The sequence below is a fragment of the Sorghum bicolor genome, chromosome 10, assembly GCF_000003195.3.
Source record: "Sorghum bicolor cultivar BTx623 chromosome 10, Sorghum_bicolor_NCBIv3, whole genome shotgun sequence".
Taxonomy (NCBI): Eukaryota; Viridiplantae; Streptophyta; class Magnoliopsida; order Poales; family Poaceae; genus Sorghum; species Sorghum bicolor.
The window spans coordinates 6,808,584-6,821,009 of record NC_012879.2 but is presented as its reverse complement, the minus strand read 5'-3'; the positions used below and the strand labels follow the sequence as shown (position 1 = coordinate 6,821,009).

General features: G+C 42.1%; 1 protein-coding gene across 1 annotated transcript; it reads right to left on the bottom strand.

The window, feature by feature from the left end:
• LOC8070757 (WAT1-related protein At1g44800) lies at positions 1,320 to 3,419 on the bottom strand. Its single transcript, XM_002436633.2, has 5 exons — positions 3,042 to 3,419; positions 2,565 to 2,934; positions 2,302 to 2,463; positions 1,992 to 2,143; positions 1,320 to 1,880 (listed from the first exon to the last, which is right to left on the bottom strand). Exons 1-5 carry the CDS (start codon positions 3,293 to 3,295, stop codon positions 1,631 to 1,633), a joined length of 1,188 nt encoding a protein of 395 aa, XP_002436678.1. The 5' UTR covers positions 3,296 to 3,419; the 3' UTR covers positions 1,320 to 1,630.

Genomic DNA, 12,426 nt, shown 5'->3' with positions numbered 1-12,426 from the left:
CCTTGTTTAGATGTTGTCGGATTCACTTTGATTCATATGTGTTGAAGTGGATTGGAGTGGAATTTAGTTCAAGTTTCACTTCAATCCACCCCAACACATGTGGATTGATGCGAAACCGACTACGTCCAAACAAGGCCTAATGAATTTTTCTCCCACTTGGAACGGCGGGGGTTTGGACGGTAACCCATGACAACTTGTGACCTGCCAAATGCAGTTTTTGGCATGCAGGAGAGCTCGCCCTGGCATGGGCTTGGTTCCAAGGTGCACGATCCATGCCATTCCAAGACTTTCCAAACGAGCCCTATATATGGCGGCATGAGACAAAGTTTGGTTTGGCTTGGTTGGCTTTCTAATAAACCAAAAAGGCCTAAAATATTTTTTTTCGGTCCCTCCCCCGAGCTAGAAATGATTAATTATATTTGTTTAGGGCTATTTCAAATGAAACAATGTATTCTTGTTATGCTAAGAAAAACCAACAAATCCCTGCGCCGTAGACCAAAACCACACGCTGTTTGAACGTTCTTGGGATTGATTTGCCTTAAGCTAGCTAACTTTTGAGATATTTTTGGAGTGTTTTCTGAACAGGATGCATCCTGCTTTTCCTTCCACCAGTCCGGTAGAGAGATGCAAATCTTGTTGCATCAAAAATCACAAGCCAGAAAGCTTCCTGCACCTCTCTCATCCGCACCCAATAATTCTGGCCTAGCTAAGAGTGGTCAATATGACATACAATTCACTGGTTACCAACGTGATCTTCAAACTCCGACAAACGAACAGACGATCGAACGAAGAAGACGGCCAATGTTTCAATGTACTTTTTTTTAGAAGAGGTCATTTTATTTCTCGTTCTCCATCTTTTTTCTCGTCTTTATTTTTCCTGGGATATATGGATTGTGAGGCACTCTTTTCAAGAATGTCCTTTTATTTTTTAAAAAGCTACCTAGCTACTTCCATTCAGCCTATATATTTACACGAAAGTTTCTATTATTAGAGACAAACACCAACAGCGTGTCTTACACAGACAACAGTACTACGGGAGCGAGAGGCCTGCAACCGCAAATGCCGGGTTGAAGCAGGCCGGCCGGATTGTCCGATCAGTGTCATCAGGCACTAAGCCATAAAGCCATGAATTATGCGCGTAGCGTTCAGAAGGCGGAAGCAAAGCTGATGGAGCGATGGTGACGGCTGTACTACGTTGCAGATTCCAAGCGGCGCCAGCGCGCCGGCTTTGGATATACGATCGGATTCTCGATGGAACGCGGCGGCGATCGAACGCATCAACTAGGACTGATCGACTGACAGCTGATCACTGATGAGAATAATCAAATGCATGCAGTGCAGATCGACTAGAATAATCCTCTTCTTGTCGCAGAAACTGAACAAAGCTTCAAGTATTAGTGGTGGTGGACTGGTGGTACAGCAGAGCTACATCAAAATTAAAGTGGTTAAAACGCAACAATCGGGGCATCGGACGCGCCTCTACGAGAGCAGAGCGATGATCCAAGTTCCTTCAAGATCATATGTGGCTTACAGCCACCGGCAATGCACTACTAGTACGTGTGCAGTGAACAGTCCGGAGAAGGAGTAGTCATGCATCATGGAGATGGAGGTCGATCCCGGCCCGGCGTCGTCAGTGAACGCACTTGGGCACACACGGCGGCGGCGGCGGCGTCGTCTCGACGCCGGTGACGACATGGTGGCCGCCGCCGAGCGCGGCGTGCTTGCCGTAACTACCGTTGTTGGCCGTGGGAGCCGAGGTCAGGGGCAGCTCGCCGGCGACGGCCGCGGCGCCGGGCTTGCCGTTGCTGCCGAGGTGGTCCTTGCTCTTGCCCCAGATGAGGCAGTAGAGCCCCACCACTATGATCACCGCGCCAATCACGCTGTAACCACAAGCGCGGGAAAGAAAAAGGAGTTGTAACTAATTAATTAATCGGCATTGGAATAGATTAATTAAACTCGCATTAGAACATAAAGTATAATAGATTACGTACCTTCCGAGGGTGGTCTCCTCTTTGAGTATGGTGGAGCCCAGGACGGTGGTGATGATCATGCACAGGGGCTGGAACGCCGTCACGAACACCGGGCCGCGCGCCTGCGTCACGATCCCCTGCACGTAGAAGGCCACGCCGGAGCACACGATCCCCTGGAATGCATGCAACGCCGCCAGCAGATCATTAGTTAGCAGGTTAATTTAGCTACCTCGTCGTCGTGGAATCGTCGTCGTTATTGTGACGAAAGAAAAAGATTACTACTGGACAGCAGGTAGTTTAGTGAGGTAATAATAAGGATTGATTATATTACGGAGTAGACGGCGGTGAAGAGGCGGGTGTCGAAGCCAATGACCCAGGCGCTCATGTCGTGGCGCTCCGCCACCAGCGCCACACCGCCGGTGAGCACGGAGCCCAGGAAGCAGATCAGCGTCGCCAGCGTCAGCTCCGCAGGGTAGCTCTGCAGCGTGTTGGACTGCACGGAACAAAGCGATGCTGTTAGCGCCTGATGCTTAATTACGCAATGCATCCAGATGGATTCATGGCGCCAGTGCGCCATGCCGTGGTCGATCGTACCTGGAGGATGAAGAAGCCGGACCAGCACAGGCAGCTACCAATGATCATGACGGTGCCGTAGAGCCAGGAGGCGCTGCTCTGGCTCGCCGCCGCCGCCGCGGCGGCGGAGGCGTGGTGGTGGCCGGCCGCGGACCACGGGAACGGCACGACGGGGCCGTGGTAGAGGATCATCAGCACGGCTCCGGCGACGGTGCAGACTGTGCCGACGACCTTGGCCTGGCTGTGGAGGCTCCGGAGCCTCAGCTTCTCCATCCTCATGACGAGCGCCAGCAGGAACGTGATGGCCGGGAGGATGTTGACGAGGGCCGACCCGAAGGTGGCCGAGGTCAGCTTCGCGCCCAGGTAGTACATGTTCTGGTCCAGCACAGGCCTGAAAAAACGCATGAATATAATGCATGTACGTACGTCAGTACATGTTCTGGAACTGCATGCAGGGTTGCAAGCATGGCGGCGACCGGCGGCCGGCACAACACATACTCGAGCACGGCAAGCCCCATGATCTTGAGGAAGATGAGAGGAGTCATCTTGGGGCGGACACCCCTCTCGAAGATGAGGGCGAAGGGGGCCATGACGACGGTGGCGACGAGGTTGCGGTAGACGACGAGGACGAAATGGTTCATGCCGCGCTTGAGGGAGGCGACGGAGACGATGTACATCCCGGAGAACCCAACCTGGAGGAGCACCATCGCCAGGTACGGCTTCACGTCGTTCATCAGCTTCCCCACGCCCATGGCGGCTGCCGCTGCTGCTGATGAGGAGGAGGACGGAGGCAGGGGAGAGTGGCCTAGCTAGTAGCTAGATGATGAGCTAGCTCACTTGTATGTGCTACTCCACGGCGAGGAAGGGAGCTCGCGGGGCTGCCGGTTTTATAGGCATGCGAGAGCGAGAGCGAGGGCGCGGCACACGTCAGGTCAACGTCGTCCCATGCATGCATGGCCCGCGCGACGTCGTCACCAACGCAGTTGCAGGTTGCAGCATATTATTACACACTCTTGACTACTCTTCCGATCCAACAAGCAGGCCATTTTCCGCAGCACATCGATCGAGTGCTCTCCACTAGGCACTAGCTAGCTAGCTCGAAAAAGAAAAGATAATTACGTGTGTGCTCCCACCATCGCAGACGAAATAAAGTTGACGTCTCTGTATTTGCGTTTGTGATGTTAACGCACATGATCGAATAGACACGAGCGAGGTCGATCTTCACGCTAAAATACACCCCATCACACAAGCATGCATGTTTTACGTGCAACTCTCGCAGAGGTGCATGACTTGTAACGCCTCTGCGAATACCGGCGTACGTGTGTATGGTCACAGAAACTAGCTAGCTTGTCCGATTTTGACAGGCTCAGATCACTAGGTTATCTTGGTGCCGGCGGGCTAGATGTAAGAAGAACGCATAATAAGGGTTTAGAAGAGGTTATTAGGGCCCAAAAAAAAGGAAGAATAAGGAAAAAGACAAAATATAGATGACATGTGTTTCGGTATGAAGATGTTAGGGTAGGGTTTGGAACTCTAAACAACTTCAAATTTAAAAATGTTCAGCTACAAAGTTGTGTATTGTATTAAGAGTGGGGTGTTTTTTTTTTTTTTTGCAAGGCTCTGCGGAAACTGAGAGTGAAGCTAGGACTGAGAGCTATGCCGAAGGGGCCCTAACCGAACGAACGACTTATGATGCCCACCTTTGTAAATGATTAAGTGAGATGAACGTTTGTCGTCTCGAAGTCATCTGACAAGCCGTGGGGATCCTTAGATATATACACGTCTCTGTTAATCTAAAGATGTATCTCCTAAAATCCTTTTGAGTAGTGGTGCCTTTAAATTTGCTATTAAAGAGTTGCACCTTCTTTTTTTTCGTGATTCCCTCATCGAAGGGTTGCACCTACCAATGTTACTGTCCGTCTTTACTTGATGGCACAATAATCATGTTATCAACCTGGAGGTGTGCACTTGGTTGATGGTTGCCGCCAACCACCAAATGTTCTTCTAACTTATAGGACCAGTATTTGATCCTCTAATCTTGAGGACCATTCGGCATCATATCAGCTTTATTTTTTTCATTCAGATATTTTAAATTCCCTATTCATTTAGATATTTTGATTTCAAATCTAGTAAAATATTTTGAATTAGCTATATTCAATTAGATTTTTTAGATCTACACAATAAATTAGCTATTTATTATCAATCATATTTTTATGTACTCTTTGTTTAGATATTTTGCCTCCTAATCCACACGACATCCAAGATAATTAATGTTTTTTATTTAAATCCAATTTTTCTATTAACTAAATTATTTTCTTGGATTTTTGGACATTTTGCTTTCTACTACAAAAGGAATTTTAGTGATATATTTCATTATTCTTAGTTTAGATTTAGTTGTTTATTAATTATGTTTGATCGGACGCTTTATTTATGAATTTTGCTTCCTAATTTGTATATAAATGAAATCACTAATTTATGTATCTTTTAATTTGAGTTAGCTATATATTAATTGTTTTTATGTGGACACTTTATTAAATTTAGACCGTTGGATGATCGTTAAATCAACCTCCTATTATTTCCCCATAACATGGTAGTATTTCTTCACCACCTTAACAAAAGCGATGTCCCTTTTTTGGATTTTTTTCTATTAATTAAATTATATGCATGGTTTCTTTGTTTAAATGTTTTCCTTTCTAATTTGAATATAAATATAAATATAAATACTATTCTCTCTATATTTATTCTAGTAGCTATCTACCACTTGTTTTTAATGTGGATTCTTTATTTACATAATATGCTTCTTATAGTCCGTGTAGAAATCAAATTACTAATTTTGAATTTAGTTAATATGTATTAACCATATTTGGGCCTTACTTAGTTCGCGAAAAGAAAAGTTTTCTGGTACTGTTGCACATTTATAACTATAGCAATTAGTGTCCAATCATGGACTAATTAGGTTTTAAAATATTCATCTTGTAAGATACATATAATTTGTGTAATTAGTTATTTTTTAATCTATATTTAATGCTATATGTATATATCTAAACATTTGATGTGATGAGACAAAAAGTTTTCGGTGAAAACTAAACAGGGCTTGGTATGAACTCTTTAGTACACCGTTAGTGGTCTTTTAACCTAGCGTACACTAATTTATTTATCCTTAGTTTGTGCAATCAATAATGTAACACCCTAAAATTTACTCCTTTTTGAAATAGGTAAAAATGATTTAATTTTGTATTTTTGTGTTCATGAAATATAGAGAGATAATATTTTTCATTAAATTAAAATTCATCATAGGACGTAGAAACATGGTTGAGCATACATGTCATGGCATTTTATTTATTGTGATGAGTGTATTTAAACTCAAAGTTCAAAATGATTCAAAAGGATTTTTAAATGAGTTTCAAATGGCTTTTAGAATAAAAGAAAAATGAAACAGAAACTTTCCCCATCTCTGCTTTTGGCCCGAAGGCCCTCTCTTCCCTCTTCTCTCTAGGCCTCGGCCCAAACCGCAGAGCCCTCCTCTTCTTCTTCTTCGCAGCGGCCCAAAACCCCCTCTTCCCTTGCCTCGGCCCACCTTTCCCCGCGGCCCGTGTCTCTCCACTCTCCCCTCCTCTCTATGACCGACGACCGGGACCCAGCGCCCTCTGGCTGACAGCTTAGGCCCGCGCGTCAGCGCCTTCTCCTTCCTCATCTCGCATCCGATCAGAACTCTTCCCCCGGGGCCGAATCAATCCCGAAATCTCAGGATTTCCTTGCCAAAGGGGTCAAATCGAGTCCTATAAAGGTCTTCCCCACCCCGCAGCTCCCTTTTCCGCGTCCAAGCCGTCCAAACCGAGTTCTAGCCCGTATACCGCGAGTTTCGGATCTCGCCGAGAGCCAAATCCACCGCCGCACGCCGCGAGCCGTTTTCGTCACTTCTCGGTCCAAGCAAAGGGTCCCAGCGAGGTCGCGGTGAGCTTCTCGCCCTCCCGGTGTTTTTCTTTCAAGATTTGGTGCTCGAAAACGTCCGGACAGCGAGCTCCGGCGAGCTCGGCCTCTCCGGCCATGGCACCACTGCGCCGGAGGCCAGAGAGCCGGCCGACCTGCCGCCTGGTGGTCATCTGGAGTGTTCTCGACCGTCGGATGGAGATCGGATGGCCACCGAAAGAAGATACCCCTTCGGCTGCGAAACTTCATAAAGAGCCCCTGAGATTTTCCCATTTTGATCCCGCAGTCCGTGGCGGTTTTCCCAGAATGCGCTTTCTTCATTCTAAAAGCGTATTTCATATAGTTCTGTCGGATTAGGTTTTCTGCTATTTATAAAAATGCCACTGATCTTTTTTTGCTTATAACATGCTCGTTTTAACTCCGTTTTTATCCATTCAAATTTCGTTAGATTCGTATTCATGAGCTCTACATGTTAGAAGTATTAGTTTACTGTTTTGAAACTTATTAATTCTGCAGTAGCATTTAATTAATTATTTCTCTATAGGAAATCTTAGAAAATTCATATTTTCTACGTTTTAATTCCGATTTTCGTGAAATTTATGTTTGTGTGATCGTAGTGCTGCGTAGAATATTTTCATAAACTTTTATATTTGTTTTACCACTGTTTGGTGTAATGTTCTAATTATAGCTTGTTTGCTTCGTGTATGATTGTCTACATTGGATTGCGTGTTGTTGATTGATGATCGAATATAGACGATGAGCCGTACGTTGGTGATCAAGACCAAGCCTTTGAAGACCAGTAGGCTCAGGAGAGCTTTGATCAAGGCAAGTATAACTTGGGACTATCCTTGTTACCTACACACTTTTAATACATATATCATATGCATGTGTCCACCTTGATGACCTTAGCAAAATCATAGATGATTGTTATCCTGAATTCCTTGTTACCTATTTGGATATGCATTTGGGTAGTTCTTGCTAGTGCTTGATTATTAATCCATGATCTTGTAACATGAATATTTGAATATACAATAAACAATAAAATAAGCTTTCTAGCAACTTGAACATAAAGGGTGGAAAGAACTCTAGCTTTTGCTAGATTGATCTTGATCCTCCGTAAGGAGTTATCCCTTGACAAAAGCTGGGACAACTCGTACAACCATGAGGGCTATAATGGCTCTGGCTTTAGCTCAATATGAGGACCTTTTTCTAGCTTGTTAGCGGTTACCTTAAATGGCGTAAGAATGGCTAGACACGTTGGGTATAGTGTGGCCTCTGTCCATGTGTATAGGCTGCGGGTTATGTGCCATGGAAGGGGGGCTCTATATCTGCCTGCCGAGTGAATCTAATGGCCCTAACTTGTTAGACGAAACCTTTAAAAGGCTTCATAGTGATCCCTGCCGACCTCCCTAGGAAGGGGGTTAAGAGACTTGCAACCTCGGGCGAAATGGTAAATCACGACTCATGGGTAAAGATGTACAACCTCTGCAGAGTGTTAAATCTGGTATACTAGCCGTGCCCACGGATACGGGCGGCCCGGAAAACTGACTGAATAGATGGACACTGATGAATATGATTAATGATGATAAATGATGGTTTATTATGTTGTTTATATGTGTTATTCTTAATTCTTGTATACATTGATCATGTGGTTATGAGATTAATTATGCTACCTTGATATTTGCTATCCAATGGTTAAACATGCTATCCACTATTAAAAGCTAAATGCAGTCAAACCAGTGTCAGCTAATTGAGCCTCATGAACCCCTGGTTATACTTGTTGAGTACGATATGTGCTCACTCTTGCAATTTCCCCCTCACTCCAGGAGTTGCTTTAGGCTTATGATCAACCAGTCAGTTTGATCCTGTGGAGAGGAGTTAATACCCGAAGTTTGGAGTTGTCTATCCGCTGTTTGTTATCAAATGTTATCTCTTTTATACTAAGTACGTTATATAATTTATGCATTGTCTTTTGATATTACCCCTTATTTGTAGCTATATGTGAGATTTGGCTTCTAAAACTCACGTATGGTGCATATCTGGTTTTGTCCTTAAAATCGGGTATTACAAATAAAGAAAACTTTGTGAATTGCATGATAACATTAAATCATATAGTGAAATAGTTGTGTCATAGTCCTAAGCTTTTGCTAATAAGATAGTTGCTTCACGAAACAACACTATATTTTTCTCTCACCTTTCTCACTCACTTTCACGTCATGAAAAGTCCTACATGGCATTGTATATGAGACGGCCTATGAGACTGCTAACACGTAGCAATATATATCTATCCTAAATATTTGAAACCTCCTGTTTCTATTTTCTAGCCCCAACCTGTATATAGATGTACGCACACTCTAACAGGTACCATATACCATAGACTACTCCTAGAAACCAAGATTCTTGACGGTGTCGATTTTTTATCGGTAATTTCTATTCTCATTTTCAGTAGCAATATACATCTAAACTAAGGTCCATCTGGTGCATCTTGAGCTCGATGGAGACGGCTGCAAGGGTGTCGCTATCGATGGATCCGAGTCACTCGTGCACCCAAAGTCCATTATATTATATTCTATTGCAGTACAAGATTCTATGTGATTTCATATTCGAGAAACACAGTATGTGCATATAAATAATTAATTAATCGACCATCCACTGATCTACTGTCCCTGGCTCCGGGTAAAGCAGCTGGGGAGGAGGAAGTTGTGTCCCTGTCGGCGTTGATTAATTGCCTAGTGTTTCCTGTGCCGGCAACATTGGAGGTGCAAGGGTCGTAGTGTCAATCTATGAAGCTAAGCACTGCAGGAACACAAAAGGTGTTTACCATTGAGTATGTGTTTGTCGCACTGCCTCAATTTGCTTGGTACTGTCCGACGATTGATAAAATATAGTGTAGCATGTAGGTATGATGTGAGAAAAGTCTTGGTCGTTGGATGCGTATCAAATATGGGATTATGGCACGAGGGAGAAGCAAATAGTGTCGGCCATAAAAGTTTTGTGTGAAAACGCAAACTCTAACAATTTGTTGTTTTAAATGAAGTTCAATTTATAAAAGTGTATTAACATTAAGTGTTTTCAAAACTATAGTTTATAAGCTTTAGTTAAATATGTTAGTGAAACCCTACATTTTTCTCTTCAGTCCCATTTTTTACAATGTAAAAAACAAGCATTTATATTTTTATGATTTATTTTGATATTACAAACTGTTTTTTGAATTTTAAAATATCACATTTTTTGCATTTTTTTTGAATTTGTTAGAATTTTTGTGAAGTTGGAATTGTATATTCGCATATGTATTGCTTAGTTTGAATCTACTGATGGTTTTAGTGAAGTCAAAAATTATTTTATTCTAAATTGTAAACATAATATTTTTTTAGTGGTAGACGACATGATACGATGATTTCATCAATCTCGAGATTAACTGATCCAATCAATTTTTTAAAAAGTGTTTATAGAGATATAATGTGCGCATGCATGTATAAAAGCGTATGTCTCGTACCGTGCTTCAAAGAAAGGTACAACTACGCAAATAATTTTTGGATTTTATGGATATATAAATATATGATTAAACTTCCAGATAGGTGACAAATATCTGTCGATATCCAATATAAGTATCCGTATACTTTATTATCCATCATCAAAAAGTTACCTGACGTCCTGTATATATCCAACTAGTATGCGAATCCTTTCGGGCAGATGGACGGTTGATAAATGTCTCCCCGTTTTCAGCTCTAACTGTGAGTGTACAAACTTTTTTTTTTGACAAGAGTGAGTGTACAAACTTTGATTCACCCTTGAGGACTTGAGGTCACTCTCCTTTTTTGCACCTATCGCCACCTATTCCTTACAAAGGTAGAAACTAAAAAATAGAGAGAAATTAAGAGTTTGCCCAACTCTTCCTTCCCAAAGATGGAGAGCAATGTATAGCTAGGTTACTTAAGGCATAACGCAACCCAAAAGAAGCAATTGTTGTGCATGAATCTCCTATGCAAAGCTGATTACAAGGAAGACGAAAGCAATAACACGAGCATGATCGGAGGTTGAGGGGAAGATGGAGAAGTGTATGTAGATGAAAAAGTTCAGAAATGTTTGGCCAATTACTTTCTTTCCTAGAATAACTAAAAGTGTATAAAGTTAGTCCAAAAGCTTAGGGCAAGAGTACTTGTAGTAGTAACAAAGTGTTGTTTGTCATGACTCATGACTATGATATACTGTAAACAAATGTCTGGTGTCTGAAATACTAAAACATGACTAAGCTTAGGTGTAGCTAGTGGCAAAGTTAAGCCCAGCAAAATAAGACTTGGAGAAAAAAGAATCTATTATTTATTTTGTTACTAGCAAAATTGCTCGTACCTTGCAACATGACCCAATACATATACGAATTAAACTCCATATCATTGCTAGATGCGAGTTGTTAGTGGGAGTCATGTGTCCGGATCAAGTACGAGATAGGGGGGCACCACCTTTTACATATTGGAATCAGGCCATGTGAGTTGTTCTAACTTATATGGGTATAAGGGTATAGGTCATAAGTTCAAATCAAGTAAAAAAATAGGCAGAAGAAACTCTCTGCTATATCTGGATAGTTAGAGGTGGACAAAAATGAATAAAATTTTAGCTATTTAATATGAGGTATACAAGTATAGTTATATAGATATATATTGGACTGGATGACAAACTATATTATATTTAAGATTGATTAGTTGTAGCATCGGTTGATCTAGATTGATTAGTGCGAAAATATCTATTTATTAGGAAATGAGAAAGAGATGACACGCAATACTTTATTATTTATTTATTTATTTATTTATTTATTTATTTATTTTTATAAATAAAAAATAAGAAAAGAGGAAAAAATCACGAAACTAAACGTGGGAAAAGCTAAAACAGAAAAAAAAAGACGTGGGTCTCAGCGAACAGGTTAGACAAAAAAAATTATGATAATTTTAAATCGCTTTAATTTGTCCATTTTACTATTCATCTACATTAGAAGAGTTGTATTCATATTCAAGTTAGTTAGGATTGGAGGCTTAATATTACTATATTAGGTATAGATAGACATAGATATTAGATAGAAATTGGATTCTTATTCAGCTTATTTGATATCGCGGAGTTGTATTTGGATTTGTAACTATCTCGAACCTATTATATAAATCAGGAGAGCTATAGATACAAAAAGTTAGTTAGAAGGATGTGGACGGAAAAAATGGATGGACGAAAAAATGGTTGAAAATTTTTGTTATTTTTATTATTAGAGGTATAGATATAAATATATATAGATGTAGGTTAGGGGATTGAAAAAAAAAATAGTATACTGGTTTCTTCCAGATCAAGAAACATAGAACACACCATTGTTGTTGTCTCCACAAAACACAATTATTAACAACCCAAACCTTTCAATTTCAATTTTTTTTTTAAAAAAAAACAATGCAAACCTTTGCGGTGTTGCAAACGTGCAGGCCCAGATGCATCGCAGAGGAGTCCATCTGCGCAAAGCAAACGAAACGAAAAGCATGCATATCTCTCCGTCTTCCTTTTTCTGATCCAGCTTTAAGTAGGCATCTAACCAAAGAGGCGAGCAGTTTGCTGGGGCAAAGACAAAGAGTGGCACCTTTCTTGGCAAGACCAGACCGGGCGAGCAAGCCATTCATTCACCTAACAATTATTCAATCAACCGAAATCTGCTAGTGCTTGCTGATGAGTCCTCGCCATGGTCCATGGTGCGCTCCTGCGAGGATTTGCATATCTGGCTGGATCGGAGCCCTGAACCCGGCGGCCGGCCTCTGCTCGATCGCCTTCATCAATTCGTCCATCTCGATCCTCCTGGTCCTGGCTGCTGCATTGCATTTGCATGGGAAGGAATCTGAAACCTAGCTGCTACCTCCTGTCTACCTACCTACGCGATCGATGCCGATGCTATTCTCCTCTTGGACCGTTCCATGATTCCCAAATACTC